Source organism: Eucalyptus grandis, chromosome 7, assembly GCF_016545825.1.
Source record: "Eucalyptus grandis isolate ANBG69807.140 chromosome 7, ASM1654582v1, whole genome shotgun sequence".
Taxonomy (NCBI): Eukaryota; Viridiplantae; Streptophyta; class Magnoliopsida; order Myrtales; family Myrtaceae; genus Eucalyptus; species Eucalyptus grandis.
The window spans coordinates 42,842,847-42,858,922 of record NC_052618.1 but is presented as its reverse complement, the minus strand read 5'-3'; the positions used below and the strand labels follow the sequence as shown (position 1 = coordinate 42,858,922).

Genomic DNA, 16,076 nt, shown 5'->3' with positions numbered 1-16,076 from the left:
CAAAAATTAATATAATTAAAAAAATAATCAGACATCTTACGAATTAAATTAGTAATTACAATAATTATGGAGAAGACCCTACAAAATTCATGAAATGAAGATCACTTCAAATTTTCACAATCTTAAGAGAAATAAATAAAATAAAGTTAATACAAAAAAAAAAATACCTAATTTCCTTTTCTTTTATTTTCTATTTTTCTTTTCCTGCTTTCTTCACCCACGGCTGAGCGGCTTCGGTGGATCACTGGGGTTGGGTCGCCGGCGTTCAGAGCTCCGGCAAAGACCAGCGACGGGTTGATCGGCGGCGAGCGGTGGCGCCGCAAGGAGCAGCAGCAGGTAGCCTCGTTCGGGCTCGGGCAGAGGATCGGCGTCGGGTTGTGGCAGAGAATTGGCGTCGGGCTATGAGTGGGCTCGACTCGAGCGACGGGGGCTGCTGGTACTCGGGCGATCAGGGGCGCAGCAGCAGTGGAGGTGCAGCGAACCGGCTCGGGATCTGCTGTGTCGCGGGTTGCAGACAAGTTGGGGTGAGATCGGCGTTCCGGTGCGGCAGATCGGGCTCCGAGCGGGCAATAGTAGGGACGGTCCGGCGTCTGGGTCGTCGGCGTGCTTGCGGGTACAGAGGCTGCGACTGGAGTGGGTTCGTCAGGGGTCGTCGGCGTGCTCGCGGGTACAGAGGCTGCGACTGGAGTGGGTTCGTCAGGGGTCTTCGGCTCCGAGTAGCAGGTGGATCGCGGTTCAGGCGAGGCCGGGGAGGCGTTGGGCAGCAACAACTCGTCGGGATCGTGGGTAGGCGCCGCACGAATGGGAGAGCTGGGACGGACACCGGCGGGGCTTCGAGCGAGGCGGTCGCGGTTGGCCTCGGCTTCCAGGCGGCGTCGGTGTGGCGAGACAGCGGCGTCCGGCGGACAACGTCGGTGACCGGTCGGGATGCTGGCGGAGCGGCGGTGGGCGCGGGGGTCTTCGCGGATGGAAGTTGCAGAGGGGGGCGAGCGGCGAGGGAGACGATGAACAGTCGTCCCTCTGCCGCTTGTAATTTTCTCCTCTGTCCCCTTTTTTTTTTTAGCTTTTTGCTGTTTTTTTGCTTTTTCTACTCTTTTTTTTTCTTCCAAAGAACCGAAAAATCCCCCTTTTATCATTGATCTCCGTTCGCGTCCTTTTATAGGCAAAACAAAACATAATCTTTTTTGTTAATATTTTCATCTCACGAATATTGCTTATAACCTCTTGATCACAAAAATTGTTATCTAAAAATATTCCCCCTCATTTCATCATCTATTGATAAAGATAATATTACAATACGATTTTCTTAATTTTCAAAAATCATCATAATATCGGATCAGATCTTAATTTTTCACAAGATAATTAATTAAACATAACGACGGGCTTGAGTTAATTTTCTCTTTTCGTGGGCCTAGCCTAGATTGCTAATTTAAAACCCAAAACCACTAATTCGACCCATTCGCCACCGATCCAGTAAATAAATGTAAAATAAAATGCAAATTAAAAATAAAATGTATCTAAATCTATATGCTATGCAATTAATATTTTTTTAGGGATAAAATTAATCGATAAATGATTAAATGGGTCGCCAAAATTTAGGTGTCAACATTTGTAACGCGTGAATAATAATGATTGATCGATTACATGAGAATCGGCTTGTGCTAAATTGCAGTACAACAATAATGAGTTCTAGAGTCAAAGAACATTAAGTCAAAAAAATTCCGCCCCTAAAATTTTGTAGCGTCAAATAGGATACTTGTCTCGTATACCGCCATTTCTAAATGTCTTTTTAGAGAGAAATTCAAAACAAATGAAAATCTGCCACTAATCTAAGTAATTAGTATTATTGCCTCTAATTATGACTTTTAGCTACTCTTCATCCAAAGCATATGTGTCTTGATATGACTGCTCAATACCACGCGCGCTCCCCACGTGCATGACTACTTTCAACCCTTTTACACATGTCTCCAAGTAAGATGAGATTTGTAACGCGTGAATAATAATGATTGATCGATTACATGAGAATCGGCTCGTGCTAAATTGCAATACAACAATAATGAGTTCTAGAGTCAAAGAACATTAAGTCAAAAGAATTCCGCCCCTAAAATTTTTAGCGTCAAATAGGATACTTGTCTCGTATACCGCAATTTCTAAATGTCTTTTTAGAGACAAATTCAAAACAAATGAAAATCTGCCACTAATCTAAGTAATTAGTATTATTGTCTCTAATTATGACTTTTAGCTACTCTTCATCCAAAGCATATGTGTCTTGATATGACTGCTCAATACCACGCGCGCTCCCCACGTGCATGACTACTTTCAACCCTTTTACATAAAGGATGTAAATTATATAAAAAAGAAGCTATAATAAATAATAAAAAAAAAAACATAACCAGCACGCGAGTTGTAACTGAATTGAAACACTCCACCTGTCGAATCCCGATTATCTCCATGCATCGACTTCGCCTGATTATCGTCGTATTCGGTTGGCGTTGTCCCCACGCATGGAATTTCCCGGTTGAAGGAAGAATGACAGAGAAAATGTAATGACTCTGGGAATCTTTTGCCTCGCAAGTTTCGTGAAACCTTGAAGAGGGGTTTCTCCCTGGTGGGTTCAGGTAGACTTCAGAGCGAGCACAAACAGTGTTGCGCAAGGAGAAAGCAGAGGGTGGTTGGAGCAGCAAGTGGAGAAGAGACAATCCCAATGACCTGACTGATTTTGTCTTCTCTTGGTCTCTTCACGACATTCTCAACGAAAACCTCTACCATGACAAGGTTTCTTTCTATTCTTCCCCGATCTTTGCTTTTTTTTTTTTTTTTAATTTCCTTAAATTTGCCAAAATTAGGTGTCAACAAGATTTGTCCAATTTTTTTCGTCTACTTATTATTTCAGTATCAACAAATAATTTTAATATCTTCTCTTTTGCCTCGCAAGTCGACGAAGCTTAGGTTGCAAGAAATCGAAACATTGAAAAAGCGAAGAAAAGCGGGGAATCTTTTCGCCTTTCGTAGACCTCGAATGGTTGGTTGCCGAAAAGACCTTGAGTTGCTTCTTTTAAGAGTCCATGGACGACCCCTTTACCTTCCCGTGTCATTCTTCTTCGTCGCTAAGAATGCTCACTTCGGAGCTGAAAAAGGGCTGATGATGTCCGTACAAGCTTTGCGCAATATTCGCCTCGAAAGTTCCTTGAAACCTCAGAGCGATTTTTCCCTGGTGCTTTGATGGGCAAGAAAAGGGAGAAAGAAACAAGTAGAAGATTTTAGTGCGTGGGTTCAGATGGATTTGGGAGGGAGCACAAACAGAGCGGTGGGCGTGGAGATAGCAGAAGGTAGTTTGAGCAGGAGGAGGAGACACAGTACCAATGACCTGACTGATTTGGTCTGCTCTTGGTCTCTTCACGACATTCTCAACGAAAACCTCTTCCATGACAAGGTTTCTTTTTATTGGTTTCTCATCTTTGCTTTTTTCGTTTTATCAAGCCCTGTTGGTTTTATTCTCGTGGAAGTTCGATGAGACTGGTTTTTACTTGAGAATTTTCCAAATGATGCTAGTTCCTTGCGCTCTACTTTTTTTTTTTCCCTTATGCTTCTAGTTAGCCTAGCCTAATAAAAACCTAGCTAAGTATATTAAAAATATCAAAAATTATGTATGACTTTGATGTCAAAAATTTCTGTCGACTTACTTTAGAGCCAAATCATAAAAAAAAAATGATCACTTAAGTGCCTTAAGTTATAAATTATGGCCAACATATTACGTGACATTTTTATTTAAAAAATAATTCCAACATGGATTATGACATGACTATACTCTTCATAAACGACGCCGTATGAGAAATAATCCTTCAATATGCTCTTCCATTTTCTGGGAAAATTTGCATAGAGAAGGAAAAAGAGAGGGAAAGAAGAAAGGAGGGAGATTGAGAACCCCTGAACTGAATCAAAGCCGAGAAGAGAGAGAGAGAGATCAGCTTGAGGAAGCCTTCAGATCAGGTCCTGGTAATCTCTGTCAGAGCCTTAGTGTCTTTCCTCGAGCTCGGTCAAGACCTTCACTTGTTCCTTTTCGTCCTCCCACCGGCCTAGTGTACAAACACCTAAAAATTGTCTTTGTCGAGGGAAGCTTGGGCTTTGAGCTCGATTTGGCGTGTGAGTGGAGATAAAAGGATAGCAGCTCAGCTTGGTGGTGGTCTCGCAGTTTGGGGCGGCGTCACGAGTGTGAGTGCAGCAACCGGCTAGTGAGTCTCGCGTGGCAAGGACTCTCGACCAAAGTTGGCCGAGCACTCCATCTGTGTGTTTTGGAATTGTGAATTTTGACTCAATGTGGCCGTAGATATCAATTGTATAACTCCTTTTGAAGGTTCAACACTTTGTAGGAAACGCCAAAGAGGTCTTCATAGTGCAGGGAGGCATCTTTCACAGAAAAGGCAACGGGGAGTGTAGAGTTAAAAAAAAAAACCAAATGAAAATTTGAAAAGTGGTCTTTTTCTTCTTCCTTGGTGTTTTGTCCGCTTCAACGAAATACTCGATTGCAACCTTGTGCCGCCGCTGATCTTCTTTCAGCAGCCACTGTCTGAGACGCTATCCACACTTGTTCTTAATAGCTTGAGGTTTCAGATCCAAGCATTTCCAGGGCAGAAGGAAGCGAGACCACTCAGCTACGATGGCGGCGACAATGGAGCTTCTCTCCCCCCACGACGATGACAGTGGCGACGGAGCTTCTCCCACACTACAATGATGACAACAGTGACGAAGCGTGGTCACGACTGAAGCAACCACCTTCATCATCTTCCACTTTCCTTCTTTAATCTTTTGCAAATTGAAAAGGAGAAACTTAATTTGGACAAAAATCCTAAATTGCAAGTAAAATTACGGTTTATAGTTGGGGTAAACATATAAAGGATGTCATTTTGGACAATTAATGCTAATTGTACTCTCCGATTAACCACATCGACTTCAAAAATTAATAAAAAAGTATCACGTCGGATTTCTGGTTAGCTAGATTGGCGTTGGCACCGAAATGATTATTTTTCAAAACTTTTTATATTTAAGTGATCCAAAATAAATTTTGGCATCAAAGTTAGTACCGTACACAACTTTTGGCGCTTCTAGTGTGTTTATCCCTAAAAACCATGCATTCGACTTGGTGAGATAGAACCCTTTATGTTTCTACTTTGTTCGGAAAATTCATTAGGTATTTTAGGAGTACATGTTATGTTGTACGGAATTTGGTCGACGTATTGTTTGAATGTTGAGGTTGGTTGGTCCTATTTGACATTTGGCGAGCTATGTTCGTAGGTGGAGACTATACCGGAGACATTTCAGTCGGTCCAGCATTATCTCGGATCGCAGGTCTACCCTTTGCTGGAAGAGACACGGGCGAGTCTGTGCTCGAGTTTGGAAAATATTTCTTCGCAGCCTTTCACTGAGGTTACTGACTCTGTGAAATGCACGAGAAGTGGGAACACATATGCTGTTAAGGCCGGTCGGTGGAGCAATGAATCCAACACTCGTGGCAAGGAAACTTACAAAACTTTGCCTGGAGATATCTTGATTCTAACTGATGCTAAGCCTGCAACTGTTCCTGACTTGGAGAGGTCCGGAAGAAGATGGGTGCTTGCATCAGTAAAGATGATTGGAGGAGACAATGAAGAGAATAAGGCAACGTCATCCACAAACTTTACAGTAATGGCATTATTGGACCATGAAGTAAATAATCCCTGGAAGCCAATCTATGCAATTTTCCTGACAAATATAGCCACTAACAGAAGGATATGGGATGCGTTGCATATGTCTCTGAACTTGGATATTGTGAAGGAAGTTCTCTGCACAGATTTGGTGGTACGACTTTCCTTTTCGCACCTTTAGTCCATTTAGACTTAAAATTGCTATTATATTCCTCTAAGCTTCAAAACTTCATTTTACACCTGTCGATTTGTAAGTTCCACTGGAAATAAGATAAATGATGCTTTAAGCCATTCTGTTGCATTAAAAGATAAGGATGATTGTTTCTTTTAGTTGGTCCACATCATTATGTGGAGATGAAAGCAGATATGGGAAATTAGTGAAGTCATGTCTTCAGTAGGGCAAATTAATTCCTTGGAGGCGACTTACTCAATAGTACTAGACCTTAAAATTTTCTGTACTATACTTTTCATGGGATTTGAGTTTGTGCTGTGCAATGCTCTTTATATCATATTAACACCAATTAAGTTTCAGAACCTTCTACCATATTTACATGGTCTGGATTATCACAAGAAATGTGTTTTGGTTGCAGGCTGACAAAGTTTCTAATATTTGTATTACGAAAGGTAATGGTTCTGCAAGTGAGAGCCTTGACGAGAGATTCTACCATGATCTGAATGAATCCCAAAAAAATGCAGTTGTGGCCTGTCTCAATAAACTCAAATGTGAGAACAAGCCATCTGTCAAACTGATATGGGGTCCTCCTGGAACTGGGAAGGCTACAACTGTCGCTACACTGCTATTTACTCTCATGAAAAGGAAACGTAGAACCATTGTTTGTGCTCCTACACATGTTGCCATCAAGGGAGTGGCATCTCGTGTTCTAAAGCTGCTAAAGCAATCAGATAATGGTTTAAGCACTGAAATGAAAAGTTTTCTCTGTTACTTTGACATGCTTATTTTTGGGAACAAGGAGCGGCTGAAAGTTGATGCCAACATTGAAGAAATATACTTGGAACATCGTGTAGAGTGCTTTTCCAAATTCACTAGTCTAAATTCCATGATAGATACACTTGCCAACTGTGTCCGTCAATACCACATATTTTTGGAAAACGAACACATAAAAATAAGCAAATCAGGAAGTGATGATGATGGGAGTGGATGCGGAAGCGGTGAGCTTAAATCATTTCTTGAGTTTTTCAGGGACCGATTCAAGGCAACTGTCCAGCCCCTGCGGAGATGCCTCAATATTTTCTGTACTCATATATCCAGAACTAATTTCCAGAATATTACATCCCTCCTTAACTTACTAGATTCTTTTGAAACTTTATTCTGTGGAGAGAATTTGGATTCGGAGATGATGGAGATAACTCTTTCACGTGATGAAGTTAGCCTGTTTTCATTTGAGACGTCCATGGGTCCACTATATGATTTATACATGAAGATACAGGAATGCCTTTCCTTGTTGCTAACTGTTCGTGATTCTCTGAAGGATCTAAAACTTCCAAACTTTACAAGTAAGGACATGATAGCCGACTTCTGTTATCAACATGCTTCCCTGATTTTTTGCACTGCTTATAGTTCATATAAGCTGTACTCCGTGGAAATGGAGCCTCTCAATTTACTGGTAATCGACGAGGCAGCCCAGTTGAAAGAATGCGAGTCAGTAATTCCTCTGCAACTCCCTGGTGTCAAGCATCTGATTTTAGTTGGAGATGAGTGTCAGTTGCCTGCTATGGTTGAAAGCAAGGTAATGTTAAAATATCTGAAAGGTAACAATGCATTTGGTTTTGAAAGATGTGTAATATCCTTCTCTTCATTTGAACTTAGATGGGCTAAATGTTCTATACCTGACGTCCGTTGAATTTTTATATCATGTTTTATTTCGTCAGCTTTCTAATAGGGCTGGTTTTGGAAGGAGTCTGTTTGAACGATTGAGTTCACTGGGTTATTCAAGGCAACTTCTCAATATACAATATCGGATGCATCCATCAATAAGTCTGTTTCCGACTTCAAAATTTTATCAAAACCAAATTTTGGATGGGCCAAATGTGAAGAGCAAAAGTTACAGAAAAAGTCATTTGCCATGGCCGATGTTTGGCCCTTACTCGTTCATAAATATTCCTGATGGACAAGAACAAATCGGTGATGATGGCTGTAGCCTTAGAAACCCTGTTGAGGTGGAAGTTATCTCGAGGATAGTGAGGAATCTGTACAGAGGTATGTCAAGAGAATTTTGTACATATTGCTTCGAGCACATGGATATTACATGTATTACTTAATCATATAGGTGTAGATTACGGCCATTCATAGTTCTTTTCCTAGGATATTTCTTTCGAAGTTTTGCAACCCTCATAAAATGATATCATTTTTGTGATGGTGTTATTTCCTTTTCTTTGCAGCCTGGGATGGGTCAGAAGAACATCTGACAGTAGGTGTCATATCTCCCTATGCAGCTCAGGTTGCTGCAGTTCAAGCTAAACTTGGAAAAAGGTATGAAAATATCAAGGGCTTTACGGTCAAGGTGAAGTCAGTGGATGGATTCCAAGGTGGTGAAGAAGACATTGTTATAATATCCACCGTAAGATCAAACTCACGTGGGACTATTGGGTTCTTGTCCGATACTAAGAGAACCAATGTTGCTCTTACCCGGGCCAGGTACTGCATCCTCTTAACTGTGTCAAATTACATTTTTAGGGTGATATAGCAAGTAAATCCCTGAGTTAATTTCCTATCTATAGGTATTGTCTGTGGATTCTGGGAAATGGGCAAACACTGACGAAAAGCGATTCTGTGTGGAAAGCTGTGGTTGACAATGCAAAGAGTCGTGGATGTTTCTTCAATGTTGATGATGACAAGGATTTGGCTAAAGCCATCTTGGATGTGAAGAAAGAGAATAATCAGCTTGATGATCTGCTTGACAGAGGCAGTGTACTTTTCAGAAATGCAAGGTGGAAGGTAAAAAACTTTGCTCAACAGTATTCTATGGCTACATTTATTTTCAAAATAAGCATTGAGTTTTATAGAACTTGTGACAACATATCTTATTGTTATTCTTTGGTCTTATCAGGTTCTTTTCAGTGACAACTTCCTGAAGTCTTTCAGAAAGCTGGCATCACTCAGGACAAAGATGTCCATCATCAACCTTCTGTCAAAACTCTCCAGTGGCTGGAGACCAAAGAAGAGAAATGTGGATATAATTTGTGAACACTCATCTCATATCGTAAGACAATTTAAAGCTGACAGTTTCTATGTCATATGCACGACTGATATTGTAAAGGAACTGATATACATCCAAATCCTGAAGATATGGGATGTATTGCCTTTAGAGGATGTGGTAAAATTGGTCAAACGTTTGGACAGCATATTCGAGACATATAGTGATGATTTTATTAGTCATTGCAATGAGAAATGCATTGAGGGGTAAGTCTGATCTTTTTTTCTTCTTATCTTAAGATAGGTAGCACATCTCTTACTAAATTAGAAAGCATTGTTTTCCGGATAGATGACTAAAATATCTTGAATTGATCTTATCCCCCTATTTTCTTTCATTTCACATGCCTCTTCCGGTTATAGGGATCTGCAAGTTCGAAGACCTGGGCATGTACTTTCGATTTTGTCCGCTATCGAAGTCCTAGTGAAGGTCAATTTGGGAGTAGTTCTGATGCTGATGCTTCAGATCGTAGGTTGTATGTGGAGAATGTGAAAGTGAGCGAGAGTTTGCTTCTGATGAAATTCTACCCCTTATCATCAGATATTGTCAGAAATTTGCTCGATGACAGTGATGGTAATAAAGCAAGTGTTCCGTTTGAAGTAACAGATCAAGAACGAGAGATAATTCTTTTCCCCAGAAGCACTTTTATACTTGGGCGATCTGGAACCGGTAAAACTACAGTCCTGACAATGAAGTTGTTTAGAAATGAGAAACTGCATGATGAAGCAACCAAGGGATTTCAGGAAATCCAAAGTGGTATTAGCCACAGCAAAGATGCCTCCTGGAAATCAATGTTGAGGAAATCGGTGAAGGAGCAGAGGATTGTGTATTGCGCCAGCTTTTGTGACTGTCAGTGCAAAATTATGTTTTGCGGTCAAACAGCATTTGTCTCAACTTAGAAGGTACATAAAATGTCATTGGGCGATGTTTGAAAAACAGAATAAATATTCTGCAATTTTCCTATGAACAAACATATGCAAGGTTAATGGATTGTCAAATCTTCTAATGAATTAGTCCGAACAAGGAGATAACCCCTTTGGCATGCTACTATTTTTCTCCTAGCAGAGAAGCTCAATCAAGATACTCCATATATAGACTTAGATAGGACAATATAAATGTAGCAAGAGTGCATGGGTCAAATCAGTGCTTTGCCATTCTCGGGTGCTACCACTTGGCTTTGGCTGCTAGAAAATAGATTTAATCATTGCATGTTAGAGATCGACATCATCTGCTTGCTGATTTCGAACTAAAGATTAATTTGTGCGGCAATAGTCCCTATTTTGGTCTTTGTGCGACTTCTTTAGTTTGCATTTCCACTTATTGGAAACTTCCATATTCAGCTTTGTGATTGTAGCATTGTACGTTTAGAAAGAAAATTTATTTTAAATGAAAATATGCATTTATGAGCAGAATCGAGAAAGGACCATCTGTTCTACAAATCCTGCTGTGGGGGAAGATTTTCATTGCCAGCTGATGTAAATGCTATCCATGTCTCGTAGTATATCATTACAATCTTGGTGCATCAGCATGTTCTAATTCCCTTTTCGCTGTTAGTGTCAAGTAGAAATTATGAGATTGCATGTGTAGTGTAGGTATTCCCATCAGTTTGTTAAATATTAATTTTCATTTCTAACTGCTAGCTCAATTATCTTGCAGCTCCAGCATTGGTGCAAAACATAGAGGAGGAAGCTCTTCAGTTGGTGAGATTGTTGATGATGCAGCATTATTCAAGGATATCCCGGATTCATTTGTAGATATATCTCCCAACTCTTATCCCCTTATTATAACTTTTCATAAGCTTCTGATGATGCTAGATGGAACAGTTGGGGCTTCATTCTTTGAAAGGTTTCCTGATCTAAGGGAGTTTTGTCATGGCCAAACCTACAATTCCAGACCAGTTGCCTTACAAAGTCTTGTAAGAGCAAAGGAGGTTACTTACGAAAAGTTTTGTGCAGTTTATTGGCCTCACTTCAATGACAAGACAAGAAGGAGGCTTGATCCTTCCAGAGTCTTCACTGAAATAATGTCCCACATAAAGGGCGGTCTTCCACCAGCAGATGGTTGTGAAGGCAAACTTGACAGACCAGCTTATGTTTCTCTTTCAGAGGGTCGTGTCTCCACTCTGAGTATTCAGAGAAGAGAAGAAATTTATGATGCTTTTGAGGATTACGAAAAGATGAAAATGAAAAATGGTGAATTTGATTTGGCCGATCTTGTCAATGATCTTCATTGCCGTCTTTTTCGTGGGCAGTTTACCAGTAATTTGGTGGATTTTGTATATGTTGATGAAGTGCAGGATCTCACCATGAGGCAAATTTCACTGTTCAAGTATATATGTAGAAATGTTGATGAGGGCTTTGTGTTTTCTGGCGACACCGCGCAAACTATTGCAAGGGAGTAGACTTCAGTTTTCAAGATGTAAGGTCCCTTTTCTACAAAGAGTTCTTGATAGATTCAATGGATGGACCTGATATCAGAATGGAAAAGGGTTGTCTTTCCAAAACTTTCCATTTGAGCCAGAACTTCCGCACTCATGCTGGTATACTCAAACTGGCGCAGAGCGTTGTTGATCTTCTTTACCATTTTTCCCTTTTTGCGTTGATGCTTTGGACCCCGAAACTAGCTTCATAAGTGGCGAAGCCCCAATTTTACTTGACTCGGAGAATGAAGAAAGTGCCATACTATCAATTTTTGGCAACCATGATGTTAGTGGCAATTTCGTTGGCTTTGGAGCAGAGCAGGTTATTTTGGTTCGAGATGATCACTCTAGAGATGAAGTTTCAAACCTTGTGAGAGGGCAAGCCCTAGTTCTGACGATAGTGGAATGCAAGGGGTTGGAATTTCAGGTAGGCGTGTGTCTGGTTTGGATTGTTTGCCATGGGATTTTAGTGGTAGCAGCAATAGAGATTTCATGAACATTTTTTCTAATGGGTCTTGACCAATTTGCTGCCAGCTGTTATTCTGTAAAAAGCTTTGATTTGCATTTTCATTCTGCGTACCCTTTTTGTATGTAGACAGTGGCATCTAAATACACATAATGTAGAGATTGTTCAGGCTTATGTCGACATCATTCTCAGCTTAATGGACAATATCAAAGATCTTGCAACTTCACGATTGATCTTGATTGGCTGGTGTGTCAGAATGAGTCCAAATATTCTTTTCCTAAATTTTTAGATCTGTCCATGTATTCATGAAACTTGAAATCTGTCATTTCGGTGTTAAATCAGATGTTTTTCTTGAAACTTTTTGCTATGACATCGTGTAGGACGTCTTATTGCACAACTTCTTTGGCACATCACCTCTGAAAAATCAATGGAGGGTCATTTATGGATACATGAAGGAGCAAGCTTTGCTCAATAACAGCTCTCAATGGTCTTCCCAAGTTTCGATGACGTGAAGCACGATATATTACGCTCTGAATTGAAGCAATTGTACGTCGCAATTACTCGGACAAGACAGAGATTGTGGATATGTGAGAATGCCCTGGACTTCTCCAAACCAATGTTCGACTACTGGAAGAAGAAGTGCCTCATTCAAGTTAGGTTGGTAGATCATGCCTGTGCAGAAGCAATGCAGGTCAGGAGCACGCCGGAGGAGTGGAAGTCACAAGGTTTTAAGGTTTGCTGTTTTTCTGTTCTTTTCTTTATTGTTTGTTTCCTCTTCAAGGAATTGTTATATTGGCCTCATTTGGAGTCAACATGATCTGTGAATGCTAGGGATTTTGGAATGACAATAATGACTGTAGAAGTATGACTGATCCTGAAAAAAAGTGTGTAGAATGTGGACGTTCTATGGTACAAAGTATGGTGATCGATTTGCCAACTTTATTGGTTTTTAATAATTTGGCCAGTTGCTTCATTTAGACACAATGGTTAAACCACATGATATCAATTTTCCTTGAATCTTTATCGTTTTTGAGGTTATCAGGTCAATGGCAGTGCCTTTCCTTGGTTCAAGGCTACACCACTGATTTTTCCAATAAAGGAGGACCGTGTTTTTCTATTTTCTTTTTTTTCACCTTCTCTGAAGAAGCTGTTGATATCTCTTTTTATTTAAACTTTGCAAGCTCTTACATGAGGGTAACTACCGAATGGCAACGACGTGCTTTGAGCGAGCAAGGTACGAATACGGGGAGAAATTGGCTAAAGCCTCTGCTTTCAAAGCAAATGCAGATCTCAAGCATGTTTTAAGTCCAAAAGAGGCTTCTGACCTTCGAAGGCAGGCTGCAGAGATTTTGAAGCAATTGGAGTGGCTGACTCTGCAGCGGAGTGTTTCTACATGTTGAAGGAATACGAGAAAGCAGGTATGATGTTTACTTTGTTTCAATTTCTTTCAAAATGATAAGATGGACAATTTATATGCTTTATGCTGCTTCTTTATATTTCTCCTCGTCGTAGTGATGTCAAAGCTGCCTAAGAACGAGGTAGTTTGACATTGATCTCAATTATGCTCTTATTAATAGTTTTTACATGCATGGTACCCTCTTGTTTATTCATATGATCAAATCTTCTCTCTCAAAATTTCCAACAAAAGAAATTCAGTCTTACTTGTTTTCCCAAATGGTTTTGGTGATTGGAGCAGCTGCAAATAACGTTGACTTCATGATTATGCCTTCGCTTTGAGAAGTTGATTATTTTATATATGACAACGCACTCTTATGAGCTTGGAAAAATTTGAGCTGCAAAGTTCTTAACACTGACTGACCACACCCATAAGGTTAGAAAAGCCGTGGCTATCAGTTGAATACTCCATATATACTCTGGTTTATCAGCAACTTCTTGGTATTGTAGTCACCTCTGGACGTTGATCTTGTTTTGTATCTTGACATCGGACAATATGGTTGAGCTCTGCAAGAGCATCTCTGGCAACTTCCAAATGTCCCTCTGCTAATTTGTATCTTCTAAACATCGTGAAGTTATTAAATCTTATGCAAAGATCAGGACACCAGAAATGGGACTAACACTAAATTTTTTTGTGCTTCAACAGGTAGTATATTTATGGAAAAATGTGGAGAATCTGCTCTGCAGAAAGCTGGGGAGTGTTTTTCTCTGGCTGGGCACTACAGTCGTGCGGCGGAGGCATACGCAAGGGGAAATTTTTTCTCCAAGTGCTTGTCCAATTGTGCCAAAGGAGAACTCTTTGAAATGGGTCTGCAATATATTGGGAATTGGAGAAGGCTGGGAAATGAGGACAGGGGAACAGTAAGGAAAAGTAAAGAAATAGAGAAATTGGAACAAGACTTTTTAGAGAGTTGTGCCCTTCATCACTATGACCTCGGAGACTACAGGGCCATGATGAAGTATGTGAAGGCTTTTCGTTGCATTGATTCAATGCGAAACTTACTCAAGAGGCTAGGATGCCTTGATGAGCTTATCAGTTTGGAGGAAGACTTTGGTAACTTTTCGGTGGCAGCAAAGATTGTGAGGATGAAAGGTGACATCCTTCGCGAGGCTGATCTACTTGGAAAGAGTGGACAAAACAAAGAAGCGTCAATGAATATCCTGTGGTACGTGTTATTCTATTCCTTTGGGCTCCTGGAAGCAAAGGGTGGCCCTTGAAGCAGTTTGCACAAAAGGAGGAGCTGGTAGCAAAAGCCAAACATCTTGCAAAGTCCGAGCCTATTGCCTTCTACGAATATGTTTCTGTAGAATCAAGCATTCTGCTAAACAAACAGAGCAGCTTGGCTGAATTGAAAGAATGTTTTAGTACTTCCAGGAGAAATGGAAGTGTCAGAGGTGAAATACTATGCGCTCGAAATATTCTGGACTTCCATCTTCGTCAAAATATCTCTAATTTTTTTGGGAATATGATTGGCTTGTCGACCCAATGGAGTATTCTGAACCACGGATCCTGGGGAATCAGATTTCCATTGACTCATTGGTCTGCTTTTGGAATCTTTGGAGAGAAGATTGTTAGAATTATAAAGTGTGTAGAATGTGTGGAGATGGTTGAGGAAATGGAAAATAGGTGCTGTTGGGAGTTCTGTTTGAATTACTTTGGTGTTTTGGAGCAACGGACCAACATGCAAGGAACTTATCACCTTCTAAACCCAGATGCTGATTGGGTCAGAAACATAGACAAAAGAATTCTTCAAAGAAATGGACAATTGGTTGCTTTGGAGCTTCGACAATTGGTCTCTGCTGCTCAAAAGTATTGGTATTCTGAGCTTACTTCTCTTGGTATGGAGCTCCTGGACAAATTGGATGCACTTCATCTGTTTTTGGCAAAGAGTTCTCTGCCGAACTTCTGGCAAAGCAGATGTCTTGTTCTCATACATGAGGTTGCAAAGTTCCTTCAAGAACTCGATTGTCCCAATCCCTCGTTCCGGGATAGCGGGGCACTGGAGGGTTTCATCGACACATCCTGTAGGAGGTACTTTGGTCACATATTTCCTCTTGACTGGCGACTATCACCAGCAGAGAATATGATATCTCTAAGAGGAAGTCAGGCTTCTCGCCTTTTACTTAGAAGAACAATAAACCTGATAATTTCGAAGAAGGATTTTTCACATGGGAAGATGGGTGAGCTTGCGACTTTGGTTCTTGGGTCTGGAATGCTCGATGATGATTTGTACAGGAAAATTGCAGAATCATTTAAAGGAAATACGTCATGGGAGGCATTCATGGAATGCATTTGTCGGGATGTACCATCAGAACTTCCTCAGGCTAGCGATGGACCCGTGGAAATCTCTTTGGCTTGGAACCTTTATCGAGCTTTGGCAGATACTTGCAATGCTAATTGGACTGAAAGAAACTCCATAACACCAATTTGCTTTTTGTATCTGTTGGAACGACTTTGATTTTGTTTTCTTGCTCCAAAGGGCAGTTTTATGCAACCAAGTCTTCTCTAGTTGAATGGCTAATCTGCCATGAAGGTTTAGGAAGGCGCGGCCTCAGTTTCAACCTGACAAATTGCTTGGAGCCCATCATTGGGTTCGTTACTAGCACTATTAGGCAGCTGCTTTGCAATGAGGAAGAAACCAGAGAATGGATCAAAAGATCAAAACTAAATGTGATGGAGTACTACCCGCTGTTGGTCTTGAAGTTGGTTCTGTTGGTTTGTTTGCTTCACTTAAATTTTGGCATCAGTCCATACTTTCTCAATGATTTGCTAGGTAAGAGTTGGATTTCTGAGCAATTACCTGCAGAGTTTCTTCGTATTCTCTCACATTGCCAGAAGAGGA

At 40.7% G+C, this 16,076-nt stretch overlaps 2 protein-coding genes across 2 annotated transcripts in view; both read left to right on the top strand.

The window, feature by feature from the left end:
* Positions 1-3,241: 3,241 nt before the first annotated feature.
* LOC120296157 lies at positions 3,242-11,294 on the top strand. Its single transcript, XM_039317825.1, has 10 exons — positions 3,242-3,433; positions 5,293-5,835; positions 6,272-7,429; positions 7,572-7,899; positions 8,082-8,337; positions 8,421-8,637; positions 8,750-9,102; positions 9,312-9,649; positions 9,732-9,795; positions 10,550-11,294. The coding sequence occupies exons 1-10, from the start codon at positions 3,278-3,280 to the stop codon at positions 11,292-11,294; spliced, it is 4,158 nt and encodes a 1,385-aa protein (XP_039173759.1). The 5' UTR covers positions 3,242-3,277.
* Positions 11,295-13,141: 1,847 nt separating this feature from the next.
* Positions 13,142-16,076, top strand: part of LOC120296358 — a 38,894-nt gene continuing 35,959 nt past the window's right edge. Inside the window, exon 1 of the mRNA XM_039318246.1 lies at positions 13,142-13,196. The gene's annotated coding sequence lies outside the window, so the exon portion shown is untranslated. The remainder of the gene's footprint in view (positions 13,197-16,076) is intronic.